General features: G+C 42.0%; 1 protein-coding gene across 1 annotated transcript; it reads right to left on the bottom strand.

The window, feature by feature from the left end:
• Nucleotides 1–3,007: 3,007 nt before the first annotated feature.
• Nucleotides 3,008–24,198, bottom strand: crip2 (cysteine-rich protein 2). The gene is made up of 8 exons (XM_068721662.1): nucleotides 24,038–24,198; nucleotides 11,242–11,336; nucleotides 7,318–7,375; nucleotides 6,770–6,901; nucleotides 5,459–5,530; nucleotides 5,244–5,338; nucleotides 4,637–4,694; nucleotides 3,008–4,384 (listed from the first exon to the last, which is right to left on the bottom strand). Exons 1-8 carry the CDS (start codon nucleotides 24,195–24,197, stop codon nucleotides 4,317–4,319), a joined length of 738 nt encoding a protein of 245 aa, XP_068577763.1. The 5' UTR covers nucleotide 24,198; the 3' UTR covers nucleotides 3,008–4,316.
• Between the last annotated feature and the right edge of the window lie 1,850 nt (nucleotides 24,199–26,048).

The following is a 26,048-nucleotide window of genomic DNA, read 5'->3' on the forward strand; positions in this document are numbered from 1 at the left end:
CCTTTTGACTGGAGCTATGGCTATTGGAAAAATCCTAAGTGATATGTAAATTTCTTATGATTAGCTAGTCCCAATAAGTGTAATTTAATTACCAGGGGGCGCCTCAATAATTAATTCAGCATGGTGAACTGAATGGGGGAAAGAAAACAGTCTGCCGGTTTCCTGGCAGTCTGTCTTCCACCTGACTGGGGCTGAAGTTAAGCTAACATGGGTGAGATCCAGAGTCCAGAGAGCTCTGTACAGCTGCTTCACAGCGTCAGGGTACGACTGACACCCGACCTCTAAGAATTGGGTGTTGTGTATTTGAACCAAAATCTGACTACAGTTGGTGTGTTGTTTGCTCATGTTGCCAAGCGACTGTCAGTCAAAACAGTGGACCAGTCTTTGTGTGTAAGGCTGTGTTCGTGCCATATCGTAATAATGAGCTTAGGACTTGTGCGTAGCGTTCACGTCAACATCCAAGTCGTAATTACGATAATGTGTGCCTGAGAAGAAAACAAATATGGACGCCTCACATCAGCCAAAGACTGTTGTTCAATCTAAATTAGATTAATGGATATCTCGTTGTATTTTCAGAGCACAGTATATTAATCATGACAAGACCAACTCTGTAATCATTTCACTTTCTTGATGAAATCGTCAACATAGTAATCTTTCTGACGTGAACACGGCATTACTCCAAATAGATAATATCTCAGGATGTTTTTTACCCCCAAACTGTAATTGTTGCAGCATATTTTAGGTTTAAACATACGAAATCATCTCATTTTTTAAAATTCAACCCATCCTCATCATGATATGTTTTCGCCATAAGCCTTTTGGAGATGTGAAGTCTCTGCTTCGTGTTTATAAGAGATCCACACAGAGACTGGTTCCATTAAAGTGACCTCTACTCTCCTGCTCTCCCGATACGGCTGCTTCGGCCACTTCGCTGAAGCTTTCGGACATCTGGTCGATAAGTTGAGTCCGTGGAACGTTCACAGCCCCAGTATGCAAGTTTCTATTTAGGGAATAACTGTAGATGATGGAAATATTGTTTTATGATGTGAGACAAAGTCTCACTCCCCTCAATGAAGAGGAAATGGTCCAAAGGAAAAGAAAGACACAGGGAGGAATTGATTTCCTCTTTTTGGGTCCAAAGCACATGTGTAAAGAATACAATAAATCCAAAATTTGCCAAACAAAGAACAGAATTTAACATGCAATGTAGGAGACAATCTTTCCACATTCAGTATAGACACTAAAAGCTAAGTGAAGCTGTTAACCCTTCATTACTGAGGCCACACGCCCTACAGGTGGAGACAACTGTTTTCTCTTTAAGTCATTTGTGTCAAATTTTGCCGGCAACAGATGTTTTCATTTGGCAGTCTCCATCACAAGACCACAGTCAGTCCAAGGTGTGTGTGTGTGTGTGTGTGTGACTGATTTGAAAACAATAAAGAGGTCAAATGTAGGCGGCCGTGTGACGCCATATACTGACATCTGTTTGGTATCCACGCAACCATACTGTTTCCCCGGGTGCGGCCCAGTAGACAACGGTACAAAGAAATTGAAAGTGACCAAATGAGGGAAAAATTGTGGTTCATATTTAGATTTTTACGGCTAAAAATGATGACATAGCCTGCAACTGTGAAGCTCGCGTGAGCAGAGAGAGAGGCTACCAAACCTGTATTACATTTACATTCTCCCTGCTGTCAGTCATTGTGTTTAGATATGTGTGGAGTGAGAAACAGTGAGATTAGGGTTGTCTCAGAGCACTAATTAAGCTAACACCCTCCAGTACACAGTCATTGTTCCTTCAGGTTTCTGAATACTTTCAGAGTATCACGCATAGCCTCAAACAAAGCAAGATAATCCAGTTCTAAAGACCTGTCACTATTGGTTGCTACTATGTTTTACCCCCTCTGCAGTGCATGAGGCACTTACAGGTGGACAAAATGAAAATAAAATAATAATGCGGTACCAATAACCAAAAAAGAGTAACACAGTTTGTGTTCCTATGTTTCAATGTATAGAATGTATGTTTCATATGTAATTTGTCATTAATTCCAATTATTCGCTATGTAAGACTCAAAAGTTTTCAGTCAGTAAACAACAGATCAGCTGAACATACAATACTGAAAAATGTTCTGTTTGTCTTTGTAGTTTACAATCAACCAGTGTGGAGAACAAGCTTTCTAGTAGCAGATTAACATTTACTTATGTTTTGTGTTTGATGGCGTTTGTTTTACATTGATCTAACCATCAACAGCAGTCTTTTTTAAGAAAATTCCTCTGGAAATACTTTACTTTAGGTCCCCCTATTTAGCACATAAGCATTTAACAAATAGCCAATAGAAAACACTATAAGGTAGTTCTGAGAATGAGGGACAATACTGTTGTAGTATAAAATGTCTACATTAAATGTACTAATAGCTGTGTACAACTACATTATGTGTTATAAATCATTTATTACATGTGCATAGTGTAACAGCACGCTCAACACAACTACGTAATAAAATTTCCATTTTTTTCTTAAAAACTTGAATAAATTAGTTGCTATTTACTCTCTGAACACCTTGTGTATTTTTTTCCTATAATTCACAGAAAAAGAAACAGCCGTTTCATCAAAAATGTCAGAGGAAGTGATCACGAAATCATGGCACCTATAAAATCAAGTGTGACCAAGACAAACGGCTAATGTGTGGTTTACACCTGGCTGAGGAAACACCTCGTGTAACTGTAAAGCTTTCACACATGCACAGCAGATTGTATCGGGGTGCTTTTCTGCCTCATAAAACACGCCGCGTTACGGTTATGACAGTCACGACCGACCTGAGATGAATGAGACAAGTGATTCATTCAGGGAAAAGCTCACTGAAGGTTCTGCTTTTGGAGGAGTGACACAGTTTCTCCTGCTCTCAATGACGAGACTGTGCTGTTAAGGGGTTTATGGTATTCATAGTCAAACTGGGCGTGAATATTGTATTGTTTTACTTTAATCAGACAAGAAATCCACAAGCTCACACAATATTTAGTTTGTTTATTGCAATTCATGAACAGAAAAAGGGAGTTAAAAACTCTATAATCGCAACGACACAGATGAAGAGTTTCTGTTTATTCGAGGGATTAAAAAGACGAATGCAGCAGGGCTGCAGTGCAGCGGTTCAGTTCTGCAAACAGCGAGCCCTGCAGTGTCTACGGAGCCCGATGTACAACAGGTATTAAACAAACACAGTAACAGTCGTACAATAATACTAGGATGCACATTCTTACAGAATGACTTGTCTGCAGTGTTTCTACAAGCTAAGCTACTGTTCCTGCTAATGGCAAAAAAAGAAATACTTCAAATAGTGCGTCACCTCTCGGAAAATAACAGCAGTGTTATTTATTTGAAATTAACAATAAAAATCTTGATCGTAGAGATTTATACAGCTTATGTCGCCTTGTTTGACCTCCTTCATAATCACATAGAGGGTAGTAGTAGTACGATGGCTAATTAACTTAAGGATTTGATTTGAAGCTATAAATACATGTTTCTGTTCTGGCCCTCCCTTAGCAAAGCGTCACCCCCATTCTGCCTCATTCTAAAAATAGACATTTTTGTTATTTATTAGCACATGATCCAGATTTTGACATTGAATAGGTTATTAACATATGCTCAAAAGTCAAAAAGTCATGTTACAGCTTCATGGATGTGTTGAAAATCTTGTAACAGTCGCCTGAGAGATCAACTTTCCCACCTTTTTACAATATGTTGGGATTTTTAGGAATGTTGTCAGGCAGCCAAAATGCAAATATGGCGTTTATGAAATACAGATTTATTGGCACCGTGCTCCTGAGCACCACCTGTGCCTGCAACTGCCTGAAATTCCTCTGGCTGCAACGGTGCTGCTCCTCTACCCACAATGCACCTTCCCAAACCCGAGAATCACTCTCATCACATTTTTGTTAAACAAACATACGTCATCTCAAAACAATCGCACGGTTTTCAGGGTACAACATTTAAATATAAGACCTTTCGTATTTAACTGTGGTCACATACATTTATAAATGTGTAAACATGGCAACAAAAAAAAAAGAAGGTTGAAATCATTTGTAACAACTTGTGGGAATGCTGGATGTGGCTCTCCCGGAGCAAATACATATATAAATCATTCCTCGTGGTGCTAAATCAGCTGGGAGTGGGTCAGAATCAAGGAGAAAAAGGATCAGAAGGCCGGTTGTCTCAGGTATGAACGCACAGGTGGGAGGAAGAAAAACAGGCTACGAATAATACTGTGGTTGATGGTCAGTGTTGTGAAGAGAAGAGGGATGAAGCTGAGGGGACAAAAGGTTCAAGGCTGGGTCACTGCACTGGGCTCCTTTTCATAGATGTAGCTGCCAACACCACCAGTGTTCACGCCTGGAAAAACCACAGGGAGAGCAAGAGGGTGTCAGGAAGGGGAGGGGTTTAACAGGGAGGAGCGAGAGAGAAGGTGCAGCAGGAGAGGTTGCAAAACATTTTCCTCAACAAGCTGCTGTGTAGTAGATAACGCTGTGATGAAATAACTCTTGAGTAACGAGCTCATTGTGTGCAGCGTGGATCGAGTGCTCAGACATTCTGTTTCAAGTGTAGCTGATAATTGGTGGGTTGACAGCACCCCCTAGCGGTTACCTTTGGGCCCGAAGAGAACAGCATAGCACGGTTTGTGGCAGTAGGGCTGGCCGTCATGCTGCAACGTAAAGAAATACAAACATTAACACAATAAAAAGCAGACCGGTTGAAAAGACTATTACAAAGAGAGACATTTGTATATCCTTGATCTTTTTCATGACATAAACTCCCCTTGTTTTCTTTATTTAATTTATCTCTTATTTTTGTATGTTTTTTTAATTATTCAATTGTTTTCAAGTTGTGCTACATTCCTGCTAATTATCAAATCATTGCATCAAAATAAGACTTGAAATACGGGTCCAAAATGAGTAATACACAGTTTATCGTGATCAAGATTAGTATTTGATTAATTGTGCCGCCCTGTGATATATATAATTTCAAGAGAATTCACTTGTTCATATGTTTTCTTTACTATTTATCTGTGACATAGTGTTTATTTATTGAGTATCGATTGCAGGTGTAATGAGAAAGCCACATGTGGCTGTGAAAATTGTACTTTTGTACCAGACTACGTTATATTGAGAGGTGTAAGAGGTCTAATTAGAATGCAGTACAGCACAAAACCACCACTTTTTTTTCAGCAGTTTTCCGACTTCCTTTGTCTCACCTCTGCGTGGCTGCCAGGAGCCAGAGTCTTGCTGCACCTCTCGCAGCGCAGACAGGGTCGATGCCAGTCTTTACCCAGTGATGTCACCTTCTCAGCTATTTGTGACAAACACAGACACACCTGTGAGACACCATGGCAACTACGTGCAAAGTTCACACCTTTCACCCTCCAACCTTTTCCCCTTCAGTTTTGCATAAGTGTGATAGTATACTCACCAAAATACACCTTCTTGTTGCATCGGGGACACAAGTTGGCCTCTCCGGAAAAGGTGGTGATGCTGCCAGCAGCTGATACATCACACACACACACACACACACACACACACACACACATTACAATACTGGAAATGCAAGGGAAATGGTTCAATAAATGACCACTAATATTTCTAGTTAGGTGTGAAATCCAGTTTGATAATAAAGTAGGGGTATGACATTTTTTTTAGCCAAGTATTAAACAACTTTTATATATTTCAAGAGGGAATTATGTTGTAGGAAGGTTAATTTAGCCAATTTGTTGTGGTTGCCATGTAAAAACGCTTCATATTCACTCCCTCCTTCAACAGCCAATCATGAACGTTTAGTGAACATGTAGTGTTGCGCTGGGGACTGCAGGTGGCGCCAAAACGCAAAGACACTGGTTTGGTTTTATTCTACCATGAAGCCACCTACACATTACACACTTTTTCCCACATGTTCACCAAAAACAAAATGAATAGAAGCACACAGATTCAATCCTATGTAACACGTGAGCACACAGAACTCAAAACGAACAAAATCCTACAAATTGTACACAGCATTTAAAACTTAACTGGAGCGTAACACTAAATGTTTAAATATAAGTCTTAACCTGCCTCAAGTCATGACAACATGAAGACTTAAACTATAGTAGATAGTACAGTATAACGCATTCTACTGAATGTACATAAACTTCAAGACATTCACCCCTCTCTCCTCTTTCTATTTGATTTAATAAAGTTTATATATCTATTTTTAAAAACTGTAAAAGATTCTAAAGATATCTCATGTGTATATCTATCTAGATAGATAGATAGATAGATAGATAGATAGATAGATAGAGAAAGAAAAGTTTTGAATCCAGAAAGGTTAAAACAATCCTAAATCTTTGCTGAGTTTTCTGGCTTCAACAACAAAGTGAGTAAAAAAAACCCAAAAAAACAGCCACTAACTGAAAACTGCACAGCGGAGAGAAATTGCAAAACACCTGATAAGATGATTTTGTTCCTGCTGACAGGGATTTCCCAGAACACACACACACGCACGCACGCGCGCGCGTGCGTGCGCGCGCGCGCGCGTGCGTGCGTGCGTGCGTGTGTGTGAGAAAATCCTCTTCAAGTCCCAAAAGACTGTGTGTGTCGGCGTTCTTATCATTGAGTCAGCAGCACCTTTCCTTCCAACCTAAAGCACCAAAATCACGTCCCTATCGACAAGCTTTTTCCATTAAACACTTGCTGATGGAGCCACAACTCCCAGTATGGTCAGCAGGAACACACGCACTTCCTCGTTTACCTTTCGATGCTGCCTTTGGGGCGAACACTCGCTTCTCCTCAGCTTTGGCGGCTGAATCCACACTAGTGGCAGACGGGTTGTTGTTGGCGGGAGTGTCGTACACATAAGAGCCGGCGCCACCGATGTTCACACCTGTAGAAGATATAGCAGAGGAGGTGAAGCAATATGAATGCACTTCAGCTTTTATTGTTATGTTTATTCCTTTATTAATTGAATATGTATTTATTTACGTATTAACTAATGCACTCTGTCCATTTTATTAAGTATGTTATGCAGTATAATGCAACACCACTTTTAACTTCAGTGTAAACATAATTGAATTAACTAATTTCTGTCAAGCTGAATATTTTACTAGGTTTGTAGAGATGGATGTTATGGAAGAACTGTTGTATTGGACTGATGTAGCTGATAAAGTGGCCTCTGGATGTGTATTTATTCATGAATAAGTGATTTTCCACACTGAAAGCTCCAACTTAGTCCTGACGTTCTGTACTTTGTGCTCATCAGTGTGAAGCAGTTTATCTTGAATACGTCTACATGTACTTTACCTTTTGGCCCAAAGAGGGCAGCATAGCACGGTTTGTGGCAGTAGGGCCGTCCATCATGCTGAGGGAGAGACAGAAAAACAAACTGACTCAATGGGCATGAAAAGTATTTTTTTTGAAATGTAAAAACATATGACGCAAATGGGGAAAATGCTACCACGAATTGTATGAGAAGTCCTATTTTTCACACTTTTTTTCTGACATCAATATTTTGGTTTTGGAGAGGAGATGGAGAAATTGTGTCCAAAAACGGAAACAAGCCTCTTTTTTTCCATTTCAACACATAATAATGACGTCGTCAGGACTCTGTTGATGAATCCAGCGCCACACTTCAGTGCAACCTACGTCTCCATTACCCCCATGAAGACCCGCCACTTGAGGGGTCAGTGTTAAGACACAGATGGCTTGCTGCTGATGCATGCTGGGTATGTGGCGGTCAGTGCAGGAGCATGTGACCAGCTTTGGGATCAGGGCTGAGGGCCAGGGTGGCCACTGGTCCAGAGCCCGATGCCCATAGAAGAGAAGAACCAAGCGAATGCCACGGGCAAGACGCCAGGCCCTGGGTGGCAAGGGAAAAACTGGCGTTACGGAGGGGACATACTACCCACAATCCCTTCTGCTTTGGCCACATGAGCTTTCCTCAAAAGACCGATTGCTTTCTCACGTTTTAATAATGCATTAACCACGACAGGATCAGCTACTGGCACTGCGGCCACGCACTCCTCTCACACTTCCTGTTTGACATTTATGAGATCCATGAAGGTCTGGCCGCCGCCGCCGCCGTGACTAAGCACTGATGACTTTCTCAGGACTGGACACACAGGGCTTCATTGTCAAGTGAAGCGAGTGGTCTGTTAACTGCTGTACAGTATATCGCTGTGGCTCTGGCTGTGAGGGACCCTAAAAATGGATTATCCATCGCTGCTCAGCCCACTCGCTTCCCAGAACTTCACTTCCCACATCCTGACATTTAAATGTGTTTTTCCCATCTTTTCTTTTCTGACCTCATCTTCATCTCCATGCCCCGTCGCTTCAACCTCAACTCACTCACTTTGCCGGGTTTCAGTCCCTGTAGGGGAGACCAGAATGGAGGTGGATTCATTCTAACCCCACAGAAAAGGTTTAGCTTTTAAAAAGATGCTATCAAGTTATAGCTATAAACCGAACAGTTCAACCTAACGGTTGTTTTTCCTTCGTGAATTTTGATGGATATTTTAGAGGCCTAAAGAAGTGATCCAGTATATTTCACAAGATAAATTTGGAGAACATAAACACACTTTTGTGTAATATATATTTTCCCCAAATTGAATAGAAGGGTACTACTGCACATGTGCAAATCTGTGGGTGTGGAGTTAGAAATAAGTGAGCTAACAGACCTCTCTAGCTCGCTTCTCATCTCTGCTTGAGGCTAGCAGCCGGAAGCTACATTAGCTACTAGCACAACACACCCGAGTCTCCGACCAAACTATCTGTCATCGAGCTGCATTGTGGGTAATGTAGGAGTCAGGTTCTTATCCTTTTCTTTTAAAAACGTTGATTAGCAGTCCGACAATTTTATTACACTCATGTCATCATCTTGCGACCCCCTCAGATTCATCTTAAAGCGTTAAATGTCACGTCTGTACATTCTAATTTGACTTCGTTAATCGCAGGAGGAGGTCTGCAATTAAGTACAGTCCAGATCTTTTAGGGTCAACATTGAGGACTTGTCACCTTGTCTTTTCAAGCCTGGCTCTCTGCCACCAGCCTCAGGAAGCTGCTGCCCTCATTCGGGCCACAGTCGACAGGCCACAGTGGGCTCCTTCCTGCCCCCCCGACTCCTTTTAAAGAAGCAGTCAGTATGTCTCGGAAGGTCGTCACCTTCTGCATACCGGGCCCGAGATGACATCAAAACACCCTCCCCAACAAAAAAACCACAGTCCCTTTTACATCTTCTTTTTTAATATGCAACGTCTCTCAGCCTCACTCTGTTTCCATGACGATGATGGAGTATTGAGTTTTTTTGCCTACTAAAGTCAGGCTCATGGCACGGTGCTGCAGCCCGGGGCAGGATTTGGATGTAGTCCATAGAGAGCGAGAGAGAGAGAGAGAGAGAGAGAGAGGGAAAGGGGATGGTGGGCCGAGAGAGATTGTGTGACTACATTACTGTAATCATGCAGAGATTAAACGGCATCCTTTGGGGTTTGCAGGGAAATTGCTTTTGTGTACAAAGACGCTGAGATCACATCCTCTTTGAGTTGAAAAAAGGAGCGGGAGACTCGCCCATTTACAGAGAGAGGGTAAGAATTGAATCATTGGTTGGGTCACGAAAGGAGGGGATCCATCTTTATGTTGAGACGTGTGATTATGCAACAAGAGAGGAAAGGAAAGAACTTCATATCTCTGAAAGACCCTCCTCCAGTCTAAAGGCCCAGTCACACCAGCTTTTAAAAACAAAATGAAGCTCAATAAACTAAAATTGACTGCCAAAGCAGATCGTCTCAATGGTGCTGACTTTCTTGGGGAACAAAGCTGCTTATTAGTTGAGTGGCACCATTCCCTTTTTTATCTTAAGGTACCATGACAGGAGTCGATGGTACCAAAACATCCCCTTCTTCAATAAAATAATCTTTATTGAAAAGACGTTATGCACAATTCTGAGAAAAAACTCTGAGAAAAGAGAAAGAAGCTAGCTATTTTGACTGGATAATGCTACCATCTTCCCAGGTGGCTACTAGCATGTTAGCGGTTAGCTCGCAAGCTACAATAGTTCACAAACTAGCCCTGCGTGTAGTGCCTGCATGTGTCTAGAACTTCTGAAAACAAAAACATGCAATACAGTCCATCTTTCAATAAGTCAATACTGGCTTCCCCTTTTTCGATTTCACCACAACATTCACTGAACTGTAAAGAAACAATGGCTCAGAGTTTATTGGCCTTCGACCCTGTGTGACCAACACGACTGTGCTGATATTTCATCCAGAAAAAAACAACACAACTACCGAAAATAGAACATGCATTAACAGACAAAAGCCCATAAAGTCAATTCAGAAGAGCCATTTGGTTGACACTTTTAGCCACAGTGCTTCACAGCATCACTGAGTGCAAATAATGTTAGCATGAATAGCCTCAGTGGGAAGCGAACGCCCACCCCAGGCAACATGCTCAACACACACACACACACACACACACACACACACACACACACACACACACACACACACACACACAGCTACTATACAGACTAGAAAGAGTCCATATCATTGCCCTAGTTACAGAGTTAGAACCCATATCTCCTCTTTTCTGGTTTTCCTTTAAAATGTCACTATTCATTTAGACTGTTAATAGGTGGACTGTTTGAGAGGGTGAAGCGGTAAATCACATTAAAATGAATCTTTGGGGTTTGGGTTTTGGACTGTTATTCGGGCAGAACAACATTTGAAGAACAGACATGATTTCTTTTAATTGCTAATAAAAATAATTGTTTGTTGCAAGTGATGGAAGAAGTATTGAGATCCTTTATATATGTAAAAATACTGCATTTCAAAGTCCCCCACTAATATTCTTACTTAAGTAAAAGTACTTTTTATGATGGTTTATTCATTATACATATGTTATTGGAATATTATTACTAATGCAATAATCTGTGAGAAAACATTTAATAGCCTTAGTTTAATTTAACTGTGATTTCCTAAACTGATCATACATGTGAAATCTCAATCTCAAAAGTAACTAGTACCTAAATCTTTGAAATAAATGTCCAGTTGTGGAGCACAAAGTACAACATTTCACTTGGAAATGTAGTGGAGTATAAAGAAATGGAAGTAAAGTGCCTCAAAACAGAACGTCAGTAGTTGCAGCGCTGGAGAGGACAGATTAGTATCAGAAGCATTTCATTTCAGCAGTGAGAGGACGGTATTGTCCCGTTGCTGCTGGTGTCTTACTGACCTCAGCGTGGCCTCCGGCGGTCAGGAGCTTGTTGCAGCGGTCACACTTGAGACACAACTTGTGCCAGTCCTTCCCCAGGGATGACACCTTTTCAGCTGCACGTGAAAAGACAAAAGAGATGTGGGGTGAGTGAAAACACTCACATAAAGCAGCATTTATAGACATTACTACGAACAACGGCCGTCGAGTGTGTCACGCTTTGTACGCACTGTAATGTGGCGTTCAAATCACTCATCGCAGAGAGGCATGACGTCCTCTCGTTGCAGAATAATCATTAGCTTGTGCTGTATCTCTGGGCTGCTGCGCCCTTGGAGGGAAATCCTGTCATCGTGCCAACTGAGTTACATGGAGAGGGGGGGGGGGGGGGGGGGGGTACTGGGAATGCCTGTGCACCACCACAGGATGCAGTGATGATGTCATTGCGGGACAGACAGACAGTGGCGTGAGTCCCAGTCCAGCTGGAGCAGCGGGGGGTGCCCACATCCAACCCAGATCCTTTGTGTCGCCCCTCCAAACACACACACCCCTCCCCCCAGTTTACAGTATACCCATCCTGCTGCAGACGGCCCTTCAACCCCATTTCCGTCCCCTTTCTCTCCCAGACCGACTCCAGACAAGCAAAGGGGCCCTAATTATACCGTTTCCAATAATAAAATCTCTGCTGCTTCCACACAATGGACCCCAAGGAGCCGTGGAGGCAGTAGAGGAAACACCTTCTCTTATCAGACAGGGCACAAATAGACGGATACGGGAGTCTGTTTCCTACATACCCTCAGTCAAAAGTACACACACACACACACACACACACACACACACACACACACACACACACACACACACACACACACACACACACACACAATTACTTCCCTGCGCTAGCTGCTTTCACATATGTACCATTATAACCTGTAAAAGTTAAATCAGATATTTGAGAGTCAGTTTCTGAACAACACGGAAGTCAATGAACTCATTTGCCCAAACAAAATCAAAACTGTAAGACTAAATATGGACGTCACGAAAAGGAAAACATGAATTTGAAAGCTTCTTGCGTTAAAAGAATGTTTCAATTTCTTTAAACAGATTTTTCACAAGCAACTCTTTTGTCTCCAATAATACCACACATCTTGAGGAAAAAACAAGCAAACCAGCCAAATGAGCATAACATAACCAAACAAATGCTTTTTTATTTGAGAGACCTCCCTTTGAGAGAAGGCAGCTTTTTCTTTTTACTGTTCCTTTTATGGATGTGTCTTTTTGTAATGCATCAGTTTATTCCTTTCACCTTTGACCAAATCAATACCCTTCTTTCAATCATAAAGTTAAGCTGATTTGATGTTATGGGTATCATGTGTTAGAAATAATTCTTGGGATTGCTTTAGGAGATCCAAATACTCCCTGCAGAGGTTTCTGTTTTCTCTCCAATCAGTTCTCCCTGTCAATTATAAAAACACTGAGACGAATTACCAATAACAAGGCCCTGGAGAGTATCCGAGGATTGGGTGCATGACCTCCCATCAACACTTGAGAGCAAAGGAATGCTGATATAGCAGACTGGCGGAAACGTTAAATGACGATTAAAGTTACTGTTATTCAAAGAAAAAAGGCGACAATAAATCATTCTTTAAAAATCAATAATCTGCATTTAATCAGAAGATGGCCACAGAACCTTCAGACACGACCACTTGAGATAAAAACACACTTCAGGTGCTTCAACTCCAAACTGACACTTCCACTATTAAGGGTTGAGGTACGTGTTGTCCGACCAACTCAGAAATCAAATGTGTTTATAGTTGGCCATACTGAAAGGTGCAGTGAAAAGCTGGTCATTAAGAGAGAGGGCGAGACGATATCCTTTAAATACGAGTTTAACGGCACACATTTTCAGACGGTCTCTCCTGAAAGTCATTCAAATTGTTGCACTCGGTTGTTGTATGGAAAGTGACAGAAATAGTTGTGTGAAAAATGGGGAAAAAAGGAGCCAGAGAGAGTAGATCAAACCCTGGATTGCAAGTTTCAGAACTCAGTAAATTCATCCTTTTCTAGTTCCTTTTAAATTAAAGAACATACCTTTAAACACCTTGAGATGATGTTTAAGTGTAAGTATAAGTGTGCTATTTATTTCCTCCCAAATCTGAGGATACCCACATACCTCCTGACACCTCTACAGTGTTGAAAGTACTGCCAGTGTGCACTCAATGTTGTCATTGACTGACTCGTGAATGTAGTTACACCACCAGACAGATATGAATGGAAACAGTATGTCCTCATTCCTCCGTCTGTGACTCTCTCTGTGTGTAGTAACAACGTCTTAAACGGCAGTTGTTATTATAAGAGGGGTGAGCCCTGTCTGTGTGTATTATGTGTTGTGGGAGTTACAGAGTGGGGGAGGTGGAGGGGATCTGCTTCTGGTCCAGATGTTTATAACACCCCCCCAGCTCCAACGTGAGCCTGTATCTTTATTATCCTTCATACTGTATCGCCTCGATTGCTGAAATAAAGCCAGAAAACATGCATTTAGGTTGACATTTCACATGCATTAAAAGAGGAAAAAAAGAAAAATTGAAGTCACTGCAACAACAGACCGACAGAGAGTTCTTTGTCTTCCAAAATAGTAAACGTGAGGGCACAAATAAGACGACTGAAATGCCACCAAGTCTTCCTAAACCTCATTACGGAGACAACCTCAGGGTAAAAGCACACACTTGTGTAAACACAACAAGCTCCTGTTCACAGGGAAGTCTCTCCGGATAGTCACATTTAAATTGTCAACACCGATGAGGATGTGCCAAATCCTTTAAGCCAATCTGTTTTCTCTCTCACGACAGTCTCACTCAAAAGCTCACAACAAAGGATTCCTCCGTGGTTTAATGCAAACAGTGCTTTGGGAAATCACTGCTGAAGAGTTTGTAGCACTTCTCACCTGGCTTTTGTGTCCGTTTTTGCTACTTACTATAAAGGATATCCCAGATTAAGCAAATCAAATAAGCAGGAAAGTTTTCCGCAAACAGCCAACGTCATATACTTCATGTGAGTGGGACTGCTTTTTAGGACGTAACCTACGAACTTAATTGATCACCAGGCGAGATACGTCAGAATCTGGGCGGCTTATCACCTCGGCTCAACTATTTCACTGTTATAGAAATCCACTTTTGTTGAATATAAGATGCCATAATATTGAAGTGCTGATTAATTGACAATACCTTGTCATATTGACAGTAAATGGAGCCAAAAATGTCTAAATTTGGCATTAACAGCCTGGGTGTAGTAGAGGTAAGATGAACAAGCGGCACACCTCAGCAGATGACTGGCGGCTCAGGCGGCCATTTTATTTTTTGAATAATTATATAAAAGTTATTAGAGGTTGTAGAGATCCAGAAAACAACTGGATTTATGAGACTTTTGTGTCTCTAAAAAAATTAAATAAAAGGTATTTTTTTATATTGATATAAAGTACCGACTGACAGACGATGCTACTACAGGAACACTGAGCTCCAGCTGAGAAGATGACGTCAAAATGAAAACAAGAGTGCTGGTCAGAGGTCTGCACCAGGACCATACGATACCTGCATCACTGTAAGCTGCTTAACTTCATTTGTCAATTCCAAGTCTAAGCTCTTCAGTCTGCGGTCGGCTTCTCTGATTGTATCGCCAATATGGTTTTAAAATCACAGAGACAGCCGGCTGCTGACTCCTCTTCTCTCTGATTCAGCATCAGTGTTTACGATTGCTTGTTTCACTGATGTTACTGAACATTAATCAAAAGGAAAAGAGGCTTGAAAGTGTTTTTGTGATTATGGAAAAGGGTCTGTTTGTGCTCGTCAGGCAACTTGAGCCACAACAACTGCTGTTGCTGTTAGAGCATGCGTTACTGAGAAGCATTTCATGTCGATACGAGTGCCGAAACGCAGCACACTGAACCCCCTGATGTGCGTAAACACAACCCCAGCTGTGGCGCCTCCACCCACCTTCGGCACAGTTAAGTTGATTTGGAGCCAGGAAATTACCAAACAGGCTCAAGTGCAACATTTTTTTTTGACTTGACGCCCAACAAAAAAGGCATTACGACAGCATTAGCGCTGCCACTGGTTTCACACTGGCAGGAAATTAAGGGGCAACATCTCATCTAAACACAGTGACGTTCAAAAGTCACGGCACAAAGAAGTGTTTTCAGTGCTTTTACGTAATTGGAAAAAGCATTTCAATTGCAAATAGCTCATGCTTTCTGATTTAATAAGGTCAGACATGTTCACACTATATACGGCACTGGGGTTCATGCACAAAGACATTGAATGTCTGTAAAAGACCATAACTAATGAGAAAGCATCGTTTTCCCTCACTTGATCGTATTTAATTTAGAAAAAAAAAGCTTTTTCTATAGTTCTGATAACATGTTGTCCATGATATCAGCCCACAAGACCAATATTTATTAAAAGAGCATTTGATAAAGGTAGTCATCAGAAATCCTTAATTGAGTCTAACTTTATTACTGGGAAATTTAAGTCATGAGACATCTAATGGGACGGGTAAAGACGGCAATGTGATATCAAGTACTTTCTTTGAACTCATGTGATATTCCAGTGAGCAGATGAGACAACTCCTAGCCGGTTATAATTTGATTCATTTCGTTATTTCTGTGACATGATTCACTTACACTTCAGATCTTATTAAGACTGAAACCAATTATGTTCCGTGTGCAGACAGCCTGTAAGAGGAGCAGCAAATGGCAAAACACTCTGTAATTGGACAGAACATTAAGCAACAGAACTTTAATGAGCGGTCTTCAGAGGGGAAAACATTAACAGCCAATTTCTCCAAAAGGACTTAATTATGGTTGCTTAATTATCAACAGCGACAGGGCAGCTGCACCCAAACACCAAAACTAATGATGGACTGAGATTCAGCCCCAATTTTAGAAGGAAATTCAACCTTTCTGTCTTTCTTAAAGCCTAAAAAGTCAAAACAGATAAACAAGTACAACTACTGAACAACATTTATACAGCTGAACTCCCAGCATGCAACACGGCAGGGGGGTTGGGCTCTGAAATCTCCCATGGGTGCTGTTTTTATCACTCAATAATTCGATTGGGAAGCACCGCGGGGAAATTAGATAAAATCTGCATCAACTGCAAAGGCTGCTCGTCTTGTTGTTTTATGGCTTTAAGGCCTTTACACACCGCGCTGTGACAAATGTACGTCACAAAAATGCAAAATACTTGGCAGCAAAACTTTTCATACCCGCAGCCATACGAATTTGTGACAGTTGCAGCACTTTTTCAATAAAACGGTTTGAATAGATTTGAGCAGGTGGAGGACCAACTAGCGGGATCCTACTGACCCAGAGCAGGGTCTGCCAGTCTGAGGTTAACTGTTACATAGCCTAAGCTACTGTAAGCTATTTCATTGAGTTTCCTTTTAGCTTTCATTTTTTATGCTATTTTAAGGCTTTTTAACAAGTTTGAGTTCCCTCTGGTAAACATTTATACGGTGTAGTGCATATTTCTATAGGCTTTTATTGTGAAAGGTATGAACAGAAGGAGTGGTCATTGTGAAGGTTGAAAGGAGTAATACATTTTGCCGTCTTAGTTCAGACTACGGATGCTCCGTGTTGTACAATGTAGTGCACGTTTTGAATATGTTGGTTCCACACACTGTGATTGATTGATTGCTATATTTGCGGTGCAAAAGCTCTGAAAAATTGACCTCGCGCTGAGAATGCGGAAGCTAAAAAAAACTTTAACTTAGTTTTACTGGGACTTTAATAGAGAAGGGCAAATAAATGTAACTCACTATAATGAAGCATGAGGTTAAATACTAATCATCAAGGACCTCATTACTATATAAAAATGTACAGTTTATAACAATATTCTTGATCAGTAAGCTTGAGTTTCTCTGTAGTGCTCATGATGTAACCAATGCTATTGTGATCATCTGTAAATCACGGTTGGCTGTGTTTTGTTCTGTTGTACCCTCTGGTGCCGTGGACCCATCTGTTCAGCTCATCCTACAATAAAACCATCCACAACACACTGATGAACCAACACACATGTACACGCTACCCCTCTCCCCATCCTCCTCCTCCTCCTCCTCCTCATTGCCTTCATCCATTAAGCGACAGCTGAGTCCACACGGGTGTTTTTTCTGTTTTGGGCTTCTGTCACAGCAGTGTGATAACTGCACGTCCTAATAAACACCACACACCTGACTGACTGGAGGCCCAGAAGGCAAAGCAGGACCGAAACATGGAAGGTACATTTAGTAAAAAAAAAAAAGGCTTGCATCTCAAGAGAAATGTACGAAAGGAAAAAACAAGCAGCTTGTGTTTCCTTCTCTGCATCCTCTCTCTATTCTGTTCTCTGGAGTACAAACACCCCCAAGGACTTGTGACCTTTTACTAAACTTAAAAGACAATCGCCATTCAGTCAGGCACACCGGGACATTCAACCTCACCCAGGGAAGTGACTCTGAAGGAGTTTTCAGCTTGTGCAGTAAACAAACTACTCAACCTACAACAGTGTCCTTTATGGAAGGACGGGACAATTTGTGCACAATTTCAACGTCCTTTTTTGATATTTTATATAATGCCTGAGTAACAGGTTTACATAATTACTCCTAAAATAAAAAAAATACCCAATTATTATGCTAGATATGGTGATTAAAATCATTAATCCTTATTATTTGAAGAGCCCTTCTATCTAAGTCTAAGAGGCATTGCCAAAGAAATTAGATGTTTACAGCCAATGTGACAAAATTGAAGAGCAAATACGATAAACAAATGTTTGCTTGAACAACCGCTAGAAAGACCTAATAGAATTTTGTTCATATTGTGTGTTGTTTATGTCTAAAATGTATGGACAATTCTCACAGTTGAGGCTCCCACAAGGGTTTTGAAAGCTCATCTACTGCTGGTCGTGAGGGATGGACGAAAGTGAGATGACCCCGTCAGCGGTGCGTTAAACATTAGAATTGATTTGTTCAGAGTCGGCGTGCTGCGGGGTGGAGATGCTAAAGAGCCACAAGGAAACATGGGTTTGGATCCGTCTCCTCCTGTGGCTGATGCAACCTCGTGGCAAAACTTAGCTCTGGAGGTCATCTGTCGCCTCAGCCAAGGCGAGGTTTCCTCCCTGGGCTTTCTCCCCCCCCCTCCCCTCCCCCAAACCCCCCTTCCCCTTTGTGAATAAAAGAGGCCGACCTCGTGAATTTTGCTGGCTGACGTAAATGGGCCGCAGTTAACTCGCATCCTGTCTGCGCTGGTCAGAGGAGCCGCGGGGCAAAGCACCCGCTCCACAGTCCCTCCCCAAACACCCTGGGCCTGCTTCGCCCCACACTGCATCTCATCTCTAACCAGTCAGGACACCGTGTCCCAAGCTACAGGGACTTCAAAAAGGAACTGCATGACTAGCTTACAGAGTAGTGGACCATGTCTTCAAAAGAGGAAGCGGGGACTGTATCACTAGAAAGGCACCTTCAGATGTAGCCTATGTAATTGGATAATCAGCCCTTGAGGGGGTAGACATCACATGACAGGAGACACAACATGTATGAATACTATGTACTTTGAGTGAGGCTTGTAAAGAGGAGTAATAAAATCGGCTGTGTCTAAATGAGCACATGGTTCAACTAGAGTAGTTCCCTTTGAAAGTGTAAAAAAAAAAAGAAAAAAAGATCAAGAGTTCAAATTATAGGCTAATCCTTGACATTCCAGTTAGCAGCTGTGGTTACTGGTGGTACTGGTGCAAGTGTTTTTTAATAACATGGAGTCCCAGATTAATATTCTAAATGACAACTGTATTGACCACTTCAACTACTCTGACTACTGTCAGAAACCTGTGTATCTGTTTACAGCAGAAGATTCATCCTGTCACACTGTTTTAATAAAGAAGAAGAAGGTGACTAAAATAGACAGCCTGACTAAACAGAACTAATGAAATCTAATGTTGTCTGCCACAACACATTCAATTCACGCATTGTCTTCTGTTGTGCGTGGGAAAGGGCTTCTTATTCAATATTAGAACTACCATTCATAACTTAAAATGATGTTTGAATTTGAAATTCATGGTATATAATGCAACAGGCCGGCAAAAAAAAATTAATCAAGGCCATTGTTGGTCTTTTCGCCCAATGGGAAATGGCGAAAACTTGCGAGCCGCGCTGAATGAATAATCATGACACCAATCCATTTGACAGTGTGTTTTTTGGATTCGTGGTTTCATAGAATAGTTGACTCATTCGACACTGTGCATCGTAGTGGACTAGAGATGTCACGAGAACCAATACGACTGAACAAAGTTGATGCCAGAATCGGCCAAAAAAGTGATGGTACTTGTTTTCCTGCAGTACTGCAGCTACCGTAGGGACCAGGGATCGAGGGACTAGCGGCGTCCCTGATAATGCTACATTGTGAGCGAAACATTATATTTCTGCAAAACAGTTGGTTGTGTTCAAGATAAATTCAAATAAAATACCTGTATGAAATGTATATTGTCATTGTTTACAATTTAGTAAGTGAGATGCTAGCTATCACTGCAGTTTAGGATTGTGTGCCATTCTTAAATATTTTTTTACAAAACCTCTATGATCTGAAAATCATTGAATTTGTTGTGTTGTGTCAAATATGGTTCCAGTAAAAACTTCCATGGTCAGTCTTCAGCCTTTATCGGAAGCATGCACAGCTGTGCACCTACACATGCAAAAATAAATATAAAAAATTAGATTCAATTTAATAAAAATCTTAAGGATCTTAAGGATTATAACATTAAAGTGTGAGACATTTGGGTGAACAGTAGACAACGTTGTTCCTCTCTGCTGTTATGCAACAGGTCATTGTGCTGCCGGGTGAAATGGTTTCACCTGTGTTTGGGGAGGGGGGGGCGGGGGGGGGCAGCCTGACTTTCAGCACCGAGCTTAATGCCACCTCCATTAGGGGGATCATATTTGTGCCTCAGAAAAAGGGCCCTCAATGACTGGTGCACAGTAGCTGGCAGGTTACGCAATGTCAGCGAGCAGGAGGCAACGACTCAAGAAATGATGTTACGTAACTGACGAGGCACATTCACACAGCCCACTGGGCAGCAGAGTGGAAAACAGGGCGCTGTGGCGCTGACAGAAGAGAAGAGAAGGGGGGAAAAAACAGGCATTGTGTGGATGTTTGGGGTAAAAAAGGAGGTGTGTGGGAAACGTCTCGTCAGGCTGAGAGGACGAAGGTATTCTGCCTCGCTGGAGGCAACGAACGTGCGCGGAGACAGAAAGAGCTTTGCGTGAATAGAGATGTCGTTTCTCATTATAATGCATGAGGCACTTTGAGAGTGTCCCGTTTAAATAAAGGCGAGCCATCTCACCCCCTATTTCTCCCCCAGTCCTTCTAGTTGAGGAAAGAGGAATTCGGGGCCTGAGGCGAAGGGCAAGTGGCCGAAGAGGAGCCAGAGTGAATGAAAGAGAGAAAGAGAAACTCCCGGCAGAGCCCCATTAGTTTCTCGTTTATTCACTTTTGCTGCACAAAAGATGCATGGCTCCAATTTGTCATGCACAGGAGTCGTGGCTGGATCGCTCAGCTGAAATCGGGTCTGGAGCCGAGAGAGACTTAGTGAGCCATGCCGCGATGTGTCCCGCATGGACTCCATCACACGCTAACAATGTATTTCCACTGGGGCCTGACACATGTCAGCCAGTAGTCCCTAATGTATTCTAGGCATCTCCGTTCCACAGGAACTAACAGATGTGACGCCACAATGTGGACTCTGGGAATTGTAATCCAGCCAACCCTACGTTTAAAAAAGTTAAACGTTCACATTCTTTAGACACCAGCAACAAGCAACGTTTTTTTTTCCCTTTTTTTTGGTGCCATTTATTTGGTTTTCTGAAAACTGCAGAAGCAAAGCGAAACAGCAACAATCAAAACTTGCACTTAGTGGTGATGAAATTGAACCATCACCACCACCGTAAAAAACAGCTGTTCATTAAAGTAACAAACGGAAAATAATAAAAACTCCGTCCCAGACTGTGGCTCACCACTGCCGAGCGAAATGACGTTTGTTTTGTGGGTTTTTCCTTTCAGAAGGAGGAGAGTCAAGTGTTGAAAAAATCCAATATTGGGCACCAGCTGGAGGACCAGGTGGGTAACTACAGGGTGGGCCGATCACTGCTCCATGTAGCTACACCACGAGGAGAAGAAGAAGAAGAAGAAGAAGAAGAAGAAGAAGAAGAAGAAGAAGAAGAAAGGGAAGCCAAATAGGACGGAAAATAGACAATTTTCTCTATCAGGAACACATGTCCCGGCGTAGATCAGAAACATTTTACGCCCTCATTTGTGGGACTTTTAACTGCAGACCTGAGAAGGATTTCGGGCCAAGTATCTGAGAGGAGGATGCATGTAGGTGGAGCTGCTGAGCTCATTCTAAAGTATCTGAATTCATCATGGCCATGAGGTTGATGCTCCAGGCTGTGGGCAGCAGCTCAGGCAGAACGTCTCTCCCACCCTGACCTCTCCCATGCTTCGTCACAGGTTTCACAGCCTCCCTTGCGATGACTGAGACTTTACAATATTGGCATCATAAAAACCTCCCTCACTTTCTCCATCCTCCCAAGGTTTGACGTGTGCAGCTAATTTCCTCGTAGCCGTTCATCATCCTTACAGTCGACTCAGCCCCCGGGCGCTCTCCACCCAATAAGACACCATCCCCAAACCAAAATAACTCCCCCAGGATGGATCTCAGTATGTTACGTAAAAATAAAAACATGCATCACAGAGGAGCCGTGACTCACTCGCTGCAGCGAATTAAATCTTCTGCGCAGACGAATACTCAGAGATGCATGAAATCTGTATTGGAGGAAATTAAATCTTATTTTGCACAGATATTCATTGCATGCCAGCGACTCTCGGGACCCATAGGATGAGCAGCAGCTGTGGTGTTTGCTGCCTCTGCTGTTACATAACAGGACTGCCATGCACTCGCATAATTGATTTTGACCCCCGTGACAGCTCTGATGTGCGCTGTGAAGTGTAGAAAAAGATCAGCGTCGAAGAACAAATGTTGCTGTTCCCAGCATGCGAACGAAACATAAACACAGGATCACCCACTAATGAACGGGGCAGCAGCACGTTCCCTAGAAATATGCTGAATATTGGGAATATTCAGATTCAAAACGGAGACGGACATTTTTGTTTATCTTCATGACCTGCGCTCCTTTAATCCTCTGCTTTGCTCTTATCCGTGCACATTTATTTCGCTGTAAACATCTGTTAATAGTAAATAGATGATGATGCCATCATCCACACTGTGACTAAGTGTGACTCTTTGCCCAAGTGAATCTGTTGTATCCCCATCTTTCTTTACAAGGATGCAGAAGATGCATGTTTACATGTTTTTAGTCTTTGTTTACAAGGATGCAGAAGATGCATGTTTACATGTTTTCAGTCCTTGTTTACAAAGGATGCAGAAGATGCATGTTTACATGTTTTTAGTCTTTGTTTACAAGGATGCAGAAGATGCATGTTTAAATGTTTTTAGTCTTTGTTTACAAGGATGCAGAAGATGCATGTTTACATGTTTTTAGTCTTTGTTTACAAGGATGCAGAAGATGCATGTTTACATGTTTTTAGTCTTTGTTTACAAGGATGCAGAAGATGCATGTTTACATGTTTTTAGTCTTTGTTTACAAGGATGCAGAAGATGCATGTTTACATGTTTTTAGTCTTTGTTTACAAGGATGCAGAAGATGCATGTTTACATGTTTTTAGTCTTTTTTTACAAGGATGCAGAAGGTGCATGTTGACATGTTTTCAATCTTTGTTTACAAGGATGCAAAAGATGCATGTTGAAATGTTTTCAGTCCTTGTTTACGAGGATGCAAAAGATGCATGTTGACATGTTTTCATCTCAGTGACGCAGCATGATGCTGCCGTGCTCCTCCGTGAGTGGGCAATCTCAGCATACGGCACTTCTGCACTCTTGGCGAAGGCCTCCATAAGCCAACTGCCAAGCTTGGATGTTTACCAAACACAACAAATTAAAAATGGAATGGATAAGTGTCAAAATAAGATAAATTATTTATCCAGTTTTGCGAATTGATAGCAGACACGGCATTGGTTTCTCCCACGTACGTTAAAAGCATTTTACATGTTGTAAAAGAAAAATCATTCATTTGTTGAAATATTTGCTCTTAGAGCTTTTGTTTACATTGAGCCCTTTGCATCTCCAGTTTTTTTCCCCCCAAAGTTTACCTCTGTGAATCATTTACACTGCCAGCAACTCTTTCCTCTAAAAAAATGCCTAATCTAAGGAATGGTATGAGCTTTATTTCTGTGAGAAAATCTTTTGGGAAATGTAGGAATGGTTTACATTTTTTCCACCACCACTGAACATAAGAGCTTAAAGCAATATTGATCTTTATGGAGCCAATATTAGACTGTCAAATACACAAATACTTTTAATATCCTACTGTATATTGAGATATTGTTAAAACACGTAAGGCAAAAGTGCATGCATGCATACATTCAGCACTCCATGTGAAAAGTAGGTATTTTTAGTACATTTCTGTAATTTTACTAAAATTCTGTGCTTCTGTAATCCTAAATGAGTGAAAAGTATACTTTTTTTTTAAATAAATGGGCATGAACCGCTTTGTATCCAAATATGCACACTATTCATGAAATGTGTAAATTAAGGGACTATCAAAAAACTGTAAAACACATTGTTGCAAAAAAAAAGACCGATCTTTTGGTTTGATGAAGCGAGATAATCATCATGACCCAAAAAAGTCATTTGAAAAGGTGGGAACAAATAAAGCGTGCAACACTCACCGAAATACACCGTCTTGTCACACTTGGGGCACTTTGAAGACATGTTGCGATGTCGAGTGAAAGTGATCTGTTTTGTTTGTCCGGAGCGGCGTCTACTCTTCTCTCCGTCTCTTCTCTCCGCAGCAAGTGTCCGCACTCCGCTTACAGAAGCCGGGAGCATCTATTGAGTCCACGGCTCCCGTATTTGCATAACCCCGCCCTCCTCTTTCCGTCACAGTACCAGTCCTTGTGTCTCCTCCACGTGTTGTAGGAAATGTCACTACTTGACAGTTAAAGTCGAGGCTTAGGACGTCAGTTGCTGGTTTTTTTTCGTCATTCTGCCTGTTTAGAATTTTATTGTTGTGGAAGTAGTCTTCAAACAGCTATCTAGCAAACAATAAATAGCTAACATTAAAGATACATTAGCGCTTTAGCTGCTAGCTATTAAGCTAGTTCCGCTTTTCTCTCTCTTTTTATTGGCTACGATTTACTGCGTCCAAGTGTGGTCATTGAGAGAAGCTATAAACACTTTAGATGCAGTTGGCTAACATATAATACAACATAGTTTGTTTCAAGCATACTCAGGTCTTTAGAATCAATAGCTGTTTTTTGCAAGTTGGATGTTTTACGAGCAGCACATGAAGGCAGCACTTCTCTCTCTTTGTGCCAGCCTGTGGTCTTGTCATGGCCAGACTAGGGCCAGGCGGGAAAGCTTTTTGAGCAAGTAGTGCAGGGTACACATGCACTCCCATTTCCTTTCCCCCCTCTTTCCACAAGAGGAGTAGGAGTAGTGTTTGGTTGAATCACAATGCTCTCTTTCAGAATGAATGACACGTAGGAATTTGTTAGGCAAAGGACGACGCTGAAACGTGGCTTGGGTGGATCGACTTTCCTCTCAAGAAGGCTGCTGACTTTGTGACAAAATAGGCCTACTGACTGGAGACAGGCTTCTGAATGTCTCACAATCCAGTTTGACAAGTCGTGGTTTGCATTCACTTGTGATGACTAATTAAAAGGCATTATCAGCTCCTGCAACAGTTTGTCTTTCTCTTTCCACTCGGGGAGTCTTCGGAGTGACTGAGGTCATCTCTTTCACACATGGGTGCTGTCTGGTCTGTCTGCCACAGTGACACAGTGCAGGTCCTGGTCCAGGATCAGACGCTCTGATATTTCCCACATCTGTGTCCCGGCTGATTAGCAGCCGTCAGCAGGCCTGTAACCGGTTCCTCCTTATCTCAGAGCTCACTGTTTAAAAAAAAAAAGAACTGTATCAGTTTGAGACTCAACGGTCTCAACGGCCTCTCAAAGGCAGCCAGATTGTTCACTGGGCAACTTATGGGGCAACCCTGATCGGCATCACTGCTCAAGTAAAGGGTTTTTCAGCATTTCCCACTCGCAGTAAATTTGGAGTAGAGAGTTTTCCCACCTCAGCGCTCTCAGTGTGTGTATCACAGAGGACACAAGTTCACGTTCACCTCCAGTTGTTTGCTGTGGTTGCAGATTTGTTGCCAGTTCAGCTGCGGACTCAAACCTGCTGAGAGGAGAGGAGGAGGTCAAACACTACAGAGGGAAACAGAGTCAAAGAGGAGGCAGGAGATTGAAAGTGAAAGGACAATGTTCTCCGCAATCCTCCTCAGCTCACTGAACACATGTGATGAAGATGAAAGGAAGGGTGTATTATTCCCACTATCTGTAATATAAGAAATCATTTATGTGAGGCTGAAAAGGAGAATGCACAATCAGCAAAACCTTTCCTTGAAAATAAAAGTTTAAAAGTGTTTAAAATCATTTTCAAGGTTGTGGATGTATGGAGCAAAAATGACTGACAGGTGAGGGAACAGATGCCTCTGACAGGCTCGTACTCCGGCGGTGTGACTCGATGCTTCTGAGGAGTCTGGGTAATTTCCCGGTGAGACTGAAAGTGGACGTATCCAGGCCACTAGTTTTATTTTTTTAACTTTCTGATCTGGTGCTTGGTTCAGACCCTCACTGTTTCTCCAGAGCAGATCAAGCATCCAAACCCCACGGGGGG

Source organism: Cebidichthys violaceus, unplaced genomic scaffold (assembly GCF_023349555.1).
Source record: "Cebidichthys violaceus isolate CVI_PGR_0920_01 unplaced genomic scaffold, fCebVio1.0.p SCAF_28, whole genome shotgun sequence".
NCBI classification, from domain to species: domain Eukaryota; kingdom Metazoa; phylum Chordata; class Actinopteri; order Perciformes; family Stichaeidae; genus Cebidichthys; species Cebidichthys violaceus.

Excerpts from the sequence above, each read along its gene's own strand:
- crip2 (XM_068721662.1), bottom strand. The coding sequence starts at position 24,197 with ATGCTCCCGGCTTCTGTAAGCGGAGTGCGGACACTTGCTGCGGAGAGA. Across the intron at positions 11,337-24,037 it reads TGACAAGACGGTGTATTTCG|CTGAAAAGGTGTCATCCCTG; the intron begins GTGAGTGTTGCA and ends TTTCACGTGCAG. Across the intron at positions 4,385-4,636 it reads TGTTCTCTTCGGGCCCAAAG|GCGTGAACACTGGTGGTGTT; the intron begins GTAACCGCTAGG and ends TGGTTTTTCCAG.